Here is a 9,578-nt window from a genome sequence, read left to right as displayed (position 1 = left end):
GGTCGGCCATGGTCAGGTGCGCCCTGTAGATGCCAAGGTCTCGGCTATAAACGCATTTCCCGCACCTACCACCAGGAGAGAGAGACTTTTTCCATATGTGAGTATGGACACGGTGGTGTCCTGTGTGTTGTGTACTCACTAAGTTGTTGGTTACCCTATTGGTAACTTTATTAGAATCTATTTCTTTACCTGAGTGTGGATACTGTTGTATCCTTTGTGGTGTGTACTTATATAATTGCTGATTACCCTGTTTGGTAGCTTTGTGTGTTTCTGGGAAAAGGGGAGTTTAAGCTAGTTGCCCTTGGGCGTACATTACCCGTAGGAAGAACTCTGTCTATAAACACTAGTGAGACCTGAGCGGACCACCCACTGTATTTTTGTATGGTAGCAGTAGCCTAGCGGTTCTTGAGGCACGCCAGGCGTGTCTGACAAATCTACCACTTCACCCACTTGTCGTGCTTGAGCACGTGTGACAGCACAAGCGGGGAACACATCTGGATAACCCTGTGCCAGCTCCTCGGAGAGAGACTGGTCACTTTTATCCAATACCTCCAATATGGGTATTACCTTTCCTCCGGCAATATCGTTGCCCATTATAAATGTCACACCTTTTACTGGCAACATAGGACGTACGCCAACTCTGAACAATCCACTGACTAACTCAGAGTGTACGTTCACAAAGTGCAATGGCACTGGGACGAAACCCATTTCAATTCCTTGTACTAACACACTGGAACCACAATATGTATTACTGGACAAGGGCAACACATCAGATAGTATGAACGAAACTTTAGTGAAGATATGTTGAGACTTTTTCAGTCTGTTTAACACATTTGTCTTGATGATGAAATATTGCAATATGTTAAGCGTGACAACCACAAAAATGTATGCACGCATGACTGTAAGTCGCTTTGGATAAAAGCGTCTGCTAAATGGCATATTATATTATATTTATATATTATTATATACATTTCTAGTTGAGACACTAATGGTATGCGTTCCAAATGGCACCCTATTCCCTACACATTGCACTACTTTTGACCAGAGCCCTCAAGTGCATTCGGAAAGTATTCAGACCCCTTGACTTTTTCCACATTTTGTTACGTTACAGCCTTATTCTAAAATGGGTTAAATAAATGTTTTCCCTCATCAATCTACACACAATACCCCATAATGACAAAGCAAAAACAGGCTTATAGATTTTTTTGCACATTTATTAAAAATAAAAAACGGAAATACCTCATTTACATAAGTATTCAGACCCTTTGCTATGAGACTTGAAAGTTAGCTCAGGTGCATCCTGTTTCCATTGATCATCCTTGATGTTTCTACTTCTTGATTGGGGTCCACCTGTGGTAAATGTAATTGATTGGACATGATTTGGAAAGGCACACACATGTCTATATAAGGTCCCATAGTTGACAGTGCACGTCAGAGCAAAAACCAAGCCATTTTCCGTAGAGCTCCTAGACAGGATTGTGTTGAGGCACAGATCTGGGGAAGGGTATCAAAACATTTCTGCAGCATTGAAGGTCTCCAAGAACACAGTGGCTTCCATCATTCTTAAATGGAAGTAGTTTGGAACCACCAAGACTCTTCCTAGAGCTGGCCGCCCGGCCAAACTGAGCAATCGGGGGAGAAGGGCCTTGGTCAGGGAGGTGACCAAGAACCCGATGGTCACTCTGACAGAGCTCCAGAGTTCCTCTGTGGAGATGGGAGAACCTTCCAGAAGGACAACCATCTCTGCAGCACTCCACCAATCAGGCCTTTATGGTAGAGTGGCCAGACGGAAGCCACTCCTCAGTAAAAGGCACATGACAGCCCGCTTGGAGTTTGCCCAAAGGCACCTGAAGGACTCTCAGACCATGAGAAACAAGTTTCAATGGTTTGATGAAACCAAGATTGAACTCTTTGGCCTGAATGCCAAGCGTCACGTCTGGAGGAAACCTGGCACCATCACTACGGTGCATGGTGGTGGCAGCATCATGCTGTGGGGATGTTTTTCAGTGGCAGGGACTGGGAGACTAGTCAGGATCGAGGGAAAGATGAACGGAGCAAAGTACAGAGAGATCCTTGATGAAAACCTGCTCCAGAGCTCTCAGGACCTCAGACTGGGGGCGACGGTTCACCTTCCAACAGGACAACGACCCTAAGCACACAGCCAAGACAACGCAGGAGTGGCTTCAGGCCAAGTCTCTGAATGTCCTTGAGTGGCCCAGCCAGAGCCCGGACTTGAACCCGATCGAACATCTCTGGAGAGACCTGACAATAGCTGTGCAGCGACACTCCCCATCCAACCTGACAGAGCTTGAGAGGATCTGCAGAGAAGAATGGGAGAAACTCTGCAAATACAGGTGTGCCAAGCTTGTAGTGTCATACCCAAGAAGACTCGAGGCTGTAAGCGCTGCCAAAGGTGCTTCAACAAAGTACTGAGTAAAGGGTCTGAATACTTACGTAAATGTGATATTTCCTGAGGTTTATTGGTATACATTTGCTAAAATTTCTAAAAACCAGTTTTTGCTTTGTCATTATGGGGTCTTGTCTGTAGATTGATGAAGAAAATGTTTTATTGAATCCATTTTAGAATAAGGCTGTAACGTAACAAAATGTGGAAAAAGTCAAGGGGTCTGAATACTTTCCGAATGCATTGTATAGCGAATAGGGTGCCATTTGGGATGCATTCCTTTTCTGTACACAGTGTTACCATGGAGGGGAAATTTACTGGCCTGACTGTCCCGTGGAAGCTTGGTAGCTGGCACTGCTATGGGTCACACAGGTTCAATGGGCCAGAGGGGATTAGAGTGAGGCAACACTGCCGTCCACTGTTCTGTTTCGTGAGGGCTCGTCCCAAATGGCAACCTATAGGGCTCTGGTCAAAAGTGGTGCACTATATAGGGAATACAGTGCAATTTGGGACAGCGTCACAAAGACTGGCTTTAGGTGTGGGACATTCTGATGTTTCTATTTGACAATTCATTTGTTTTGTATCCCAAACACATCATACAGTTTGGGGTATTTGTACTGTATAATCATCCAATACATATTGTTCTTTATCTTGGAAAATGAATGAGGAAAAAATACTTCAATATCAAAGAACAATAGAACAATTTTATATTTTTTATGTCCTGTGAGACCATCTTCTTCAACACATCAGACTTTGTTTTTATTCTTGACCGTTGGCCTGTGTGTGATTTCCTCTTTAATCAAACCATGTCTGATGCCTTCTAGCCATTGACCCATGCTGTGTTGTTGTAAAGCAAGTCTCTAGCCCCGAGCGAAAGCCTGCTTTTGTCTGTCCTCACAAGACAAGCCTCTTTGCTTGGCAGACCAGAGAGGCTCAGGTTGACTCCAACCTATTCAGAAAACAGAAACTGGAGTAAGGGGAAGCAGGTGATGGTAGGTTAGACCACAGAGGTGGCAGTTTGTCCATGCATTGCTGATTTCTGACAGACCATAAATCGAATCGCACAGACTGAACAAAGAAAAGGGGGATGTTTTGAAAAGAAAAAAAACGTAAGCAGATTCCTTTTCCCGGCTGCAGCACAGCAGACACAAGAAAAATAAGAAAAAAAATGCTAAAAGGGGTGAAGTAGAGAAGAAAGTGAGCGAGCGAGGGCTGTGATTGGCTAACACAGGTTCACCATAATCACATGGTGTGGATTTCCGCTTTGACACATTTACTTTCAGCAGCAGGGCAGGGACACACCACATACAACACATGCAGAGTTACTGTACTTAACTAGCTGTAGCAGAGCTGCACTATGGTGCTGTGAAGAGAGAGCGCTCCACTCCACCATGCAATCCACCATGAACTTCAACGGGCTCCTGCGACAGGGCAGCCAGGACAGTTACATGATGGAGGGCTCTCTGAGGAAGAAGGGTCGTCTATGGTATCAGCGCTCTCTGAAGGAACACCATAACAAAACCAGTCAGAATGGGGGGACTACTCCTGGGACTCTGCCAAGAGGCTGGAAACAGGTGAGTGAGAAACCTTGGAAAGAAACAGGAAAAGATTGAACAGTTTTACTGTGTATCATTTCAGTCATGTAACCTATAAGTTGCACAGAGTTTGTTATTCTTAGAGGTCATTGATGTTCGTGGATAGTATATAAAACTGTTTCAGTGGCATCAGAGGTATACATTAACATGTTCCAAAACAAAACGGAGCACTTGCAAAGACAAAAAGCTTTTTGACAATTGTAAGGTTTTTGTTTTACATAAGAGACAAACTAGTTCATTATCAGAAAAAAAGTACCTGGAAACACAGTTTGTTTAATTGTTTATGTTTAAGATAAATTACAAATATATTGTCACATTATATACCAAGAATTTGAAGAGACTGGTCTAAATCTAGTCTATTTTGCATGAAATTAAATAAATATATAATCAGAATAGTTATTTTCACTGTTGTATTTATAAAATATATGAAAATGTATTAAATATACATTTGACTTTCCAGTCCAACAGAGCCCGCTCAAACTCCTTAGTGGATTACACTGATCCTCAGAGGTAAATACAAGCCCTTTGTCATTTGTATAGTACACTATTAATACTAAGATACAAACACAATTATGTTTAACGACTCAAGTTATGACAAGTGTGTAACTGAATTTCTCCTGCACATAGGACTACCATTATGTTGCAAAAGCAAGACAATGAGACGTTTGGATTTGAAATTCAGGTAAGACATTGAATCAGTTTTAGAATGAATACAAAATACATTTTCAAGAAATGTTTAACCTGGCTATCAGTCCTGCCTAGTGACCGAAGTATGATTCCTCCTGATCTAGACGTATGGCATGCTGCTGAAGAAAAGCATGGCGGTGGAGATGTGCACATTTGTGTGCAAGGTGCAGGAGGACAGCTCAGCTGAGAGTGCAGGCCTTACCGCTGGTGAGACACCCACATCCTACTTCCTCTACCTGTGGCCCAGACTCAGTGCTCTGTTCAATCAGATCCGCTTTAGTCGACATCTGCATAACGTTTGTTCTGGTGGTGTCGGAGGTGGAACTGTGTTAGGGCTGTCAAATCCACAAGCGGCTCCTGTCATTATACTTAAAGTGGACATTGCCATTGGCTGCACGGAGTCGCATTGCGAGAAATCCCATGCAGCCTTGTTTACAAGTTTGAACACTGAAATGTGAGATGTGATCTACACCTCGATTAGGCTGGCAGAAATGAATAGTTTTATGATTTTCAATTTGAGCGTCATTATTTCTATATAGCCTACACTTTCTCATTCTGAACTTCTAACGTGAGTGGGATGGGTGTGGCTTCGTGACAATGATCAAGAGCAGCTGCTCACCGATTTAACAGCTCCAACATAGTTACACCTCGGACACAGCCAAAACATCAGCTATGCGGGTGTTGGCTATCGCCGGTTAACGCTTGATCTGATTGAATCTAGGCCTTGGCTTCAGTGCTGTGCATTATGGTTCTCACACAGAGAGATGTCCTCGTTACACTCATTACAATACATGTAACTTTCACACAGAAAAGGGCCAACAAGGCAAGGCCTGACCTCTCTCTCTCTCTCTCTCTCTCATGCTCGCTCTCGCTCTCTCTCTTGCTCTATGCATATAGGTGATGTTATCGTCACCATCAATGGGGTCAGCATTGAGGGGTCAAGCCATCAGCACATCGTTGACCTGATTCGAGAATCCACCAACTTATTACAGTGAGTAAGACCTGCAATGAGACCCAAACCAAAGGGTTACTGTTTGTAACTCTGAAGAATGAGAAAAACATTGAACATAAACTTTTTGATGAACCTTGATATTGTATCAAGGTGTCAGAATTATTTGTAAGATTTGTCTGGCTGCATCCCAAATGGTACCCTATTCCCCATATAGTGCACAACTTTTGAACAGAGCCCTATGGTCCCTGGTCAAAGTAGTGCACTATACAGAGTCCTATGGGACATAGTCAGAAATAGCGCACTATATACGGAGCGATGGCTGCTTGTGCTCATTTTGTCTCTGTGTAATCTCAGGATGGAGACGGTGTGTGGGACGGTGGTGAAGAGGATTGAACTGGAGAAGAAGATGAGCTTGCTCAAGGTGTGTCTCTCTTACAGGGCGGATGTTTGGCTTCAATAACACACCGTAGTTGAATAGACTTTACAGTGGAAAATATGGGTGGTGTACTCTTCTGTAGCCAACCACATAACCCCACCCAGCACAACACAAAGAAGCTCACATGACAGAACGACAGTAGCACAGTATTGAGACAGGTTCAGTATAGCTATGTATGCTCAACACCATTTCATCACTAATCCTACTGTAGATGAATTGGGTCACAGGGAAACACACCATTATAAAGATAATGTTAAGTACTGTATAGTTGACCTGAGAGTCATCCAAGTCTAATTTTCATTCTATGTTTTTGTCCACACAGCAAACCCTGAGAGAGAAAAGGATGGAGTTGCAAGCGCTCACATTAAAGGAAACATGCCTTATGCGAGGTGAGGGGTTTGGCCCAGCTGTGAAACCACAGAACTTCCTTTCTCATTAGCTGATGTGAAAATGACGAGTAAATCGCTGATCGGTGTATTAATGAGCTTCGTTGATCGTCATTGTGACAAATTACCTGGAAAAAAATATATATCCTGTCAATCAACCACATCCTTTACAGTGCACATGAATACTGTGGTTGGATAAGTCAACACTGTCAACGAACTACCCTTCTCTTATCTCCAGGTAACCTGAATGACAGTTCTCTACACCCCTCTACGGACTCCCTGATGTCTCCAATGTCTCTGTCAGGACACAGTGGCCACCGCAGCCACCGCTTCTCCAGTGACAGTAGCTGCCGTAGTGGGATGACAGAGGACAGTGACCTGGCCAGTGTGTTTGGTGACCTGAGCTCCCCGAGCCCCTGCAGTGCGGCCAGTCCAGACGATAGTTGCTTCTTCTCCAGAGACTTCACCCAGGAAGGGCCCCCCCCAGCCAGCCTCAGCCGTACCCGCAGCCTGGCCAGCAGCAGCAGTTCCCTCTCCTCCCCCTCCCCCACATGGGACCCCTTCAGAGCCTCCTCCCTGTTTGGGACCCTCCCCAGGAAGGCCAGGAGAGCCAACGTCCGCAAACACATCCTGAAGTTCATCCCTGGATTCAACCACTCAGTGGAGGAGGAGGACACCTGAACTGAGCTGTGAACGAACACTACAGTACGTCTTCGTGTGATGTGACGTTCAATACAAACATTTCTTGCTGAGATGGAGGTTGTCCTTATATGGATACCATACCTGGACTCAGGAAGAGACACATACTATATGAGCATTATGGGCATGAGAAGCATTAGGAGGAAGCAAGCATTCTCCCTTTGACAAAAGCCTTCAGTTATCTACAGCTACTGTATGCATGATGGACTGCTTTGGTGTTGCACTTTCACACAACCATTTTCAGAGGATTTGTTCTTGACCAAAATCATATTGAGAAGACAGCATTAATCCTTATAATTGTAACAATTCTTTGTAATAAAGAATGCAGTTATTTGTCATAAAGAACGCAAGACTCAGTTCATGTGTGTGCAGCCAGTGAAACAAAGATTGTGCTTGGCATTTCTAAAATTGTGACCATTAGATGTAGGGAGATAATTAAGAGATAATATGAAGGAAAAGGCACGATCTTCCTCAATTAAACATTTTGCTTGTATATAACTTAAGACATATATGCTTTTCATATTTACATGTGATCAAATAAGTTATATTGGACATGTCTGGCAGTTTAGTCACGTAAAAAGTGTGAGTTCTTAACCACGTAGCTAACTCCACAGTACAAAACAGGATGTGGGCAGAGAAGGTGCTACGTTCTTCACTATTTCTGTTCCCATGCCACTTTTGGCTTACGTATCTACAACTTACTTTCAATCTTGATAAATAAACTACACATCTGAAGTTTCCTGTAATTCAGGACATTTTTCAGTAACTTTGAGTGTCATTTAATTTATTGTATGCTTGCTATCTTCATTTTGCTGCTTTTATTAAGAATCAAAGCAAATATGTTTGAACTTCTCTGAACACAAGTGACCTGTCATTTTTCTTAACAAATAAACAGCGAATAGTTGGTTCCTAAACTGTCACTCTTCACATTCTCTCTCATACTCTCATATTGCCTTCTTCTGTTGCTTAAATTAAAGGCTAGGTAGCATAAACATAACAAATTAAAGGGTAGGTAGCATAAACGTCACATGACTTGGACTCAAGTCTCAAATTTGATGACATGAGATTCAACTTGATAGAAAAATAAATAACTTGAGACTTGACTTCGACTTGGAGCCTCAAGACTGGGGACTCCGCAGCCAGAGACAGCATTGCATTCACAGGAGGTTGGTGGCACCTTAACTTAACGGGCTCGTGGAGTTTTATACAGTGCATTCGGAAAGTATTCAGACCCCTTGACTTTTTCCACATTTAGTTACTTTCCAACCTTATTCTAAAATTGATTAAATCATTTTTTCCCCTCATCAATCTACACACAATACCCCATAATGACAAAGCAAAAACTGGTTTGCACAAATGTTTGCACATTTATTAAAAATAAAAAACGGAAATATAACATTTACATAAGTATTCAGACCCTTTACTCAGTACTTTGTTGAAGCACCTTTTGCATTGATTACAGCCTTGAGTCTTCTTGGGAATGACGCTACAAGCTTGGCACACCTGTATTTGGGGAGTTTCTCCCATACTTCTCTGCTGATCCTCTCAAGCTCTGTCAGGTTGGATGGGGAGCGTCGCTGCACAGCTATTTTCAGATCTCTCCAGAGATGTTCGATTGGGTTCAAGTCCGGGATCTGGCTGGGCCACTCAAGGACATTCAGAGGCTTGTCCCGAAGCCACTCCTGCGCTGTCTTGGCTGTGTCCTGTTGGAAGGTGACCCTTCGCCCCAGTCTGAGGTCCTGAGCACTCTGGAGCAGGTTTTTATCAAGGATCTCTCTGTACTTTGCTCCATTCATCTTTCCCTCAATCCTGACTAGACTTCATGTGCCTTTTACTGAGGAGTGGCGTCCGTCTGGCCACTCTAGAAACATCTCAAGGATGATCAATGGAAACAGGATGCACCTGAGCTCAATTTAGTCTCATAGCAAAAGGTCTGAATACTTATGTAAATAAGGTATCTTTTTTATTTTTAATACATTTGCAGAAAAATCTAAAAACGTGTTTTCGCTTTATCATTATGGGGTATTGTGTGTAGATTGATGAGGAAAATGTTTAATTTAATCAATTTTAGAATAAGGCTGTAACGTAACAAAATGTGGAAAAAGGAACACCTGGGATAGGATAAAGTAATCCTTCTACCCCCCAAAAAAAAATATATATATATATATATATATATATATAATTGTAAAGTGGTTATCCCACTGGCTATAGGGTGAATGCACCAATTTGTAGTCGCTCTGGATAAGAGCGTCTGCTAAATGACGTAAATGTGCCCTTGAGCAAGGCACTTAACCCTAATTGCTCCTGTAAGTCGCTCTGGATAAGAGCGTCTGCTAAATGACTAAAATGTAATGTAAATGTCTGAATACTTTCTGAATGCACTATAAGTGGAATGGTATCAAATACATCAAACATATGG

General features: G+C 42.8%; 1 protein-coding gene across 1 annotated transcript; it reads left to right on the top strand.

The window, feature by feature from the left end:
- The first annotated feature begins 3,609 nt into the window (after positions 1-3,609).
- On the top strand, positions 3,610-8,073 carry LOC121536235 (cytohesin-interacting protein). The gene is made up of 8 exons (XM_041843501.2): positions 3,610-3,978; positions 4,460-4,509; positions 4,627-4,681; positions 4,791-4,893; positions 5,584-5,677; positions 5,993-6,059; positions 6,397-6,463; positions 6,699-8,073. Exons 1-8 carry the CDS (start codon positions 3,796-3,798, stop codon positions 7,139-7,141), a joined length of 1,062 nt encoding a protein of 353 aa, XP_041699435.1. The 5' UTR covers positions 3,610-3,795; the 3' UTR covers positions 7,142-8,073.
- Positions 8,074-9,578: the final 1,505 nt, after the last annotated feature.

This window comes from Coregonus clupeaformis, chromosome 23 (assembly GCF_020615455.1).
Source record: "Coregonus clupeaformis isolate EN_2021a chromosome 23, ASM2061545v1, whole genome shotgun sequence".
Taxonomy (NCBI): Eukaryota; Metazoa; Chordata; class Actinopteri; order Salmoniformes; family Salmonidae; genus Coregonus; species Coregonus clupeaformis.
The sequence above is the reverse complement of the archived record's forward strand: the minus strand, read 5'-3'. Positions and strand labels throughout refer to the sequence as shown.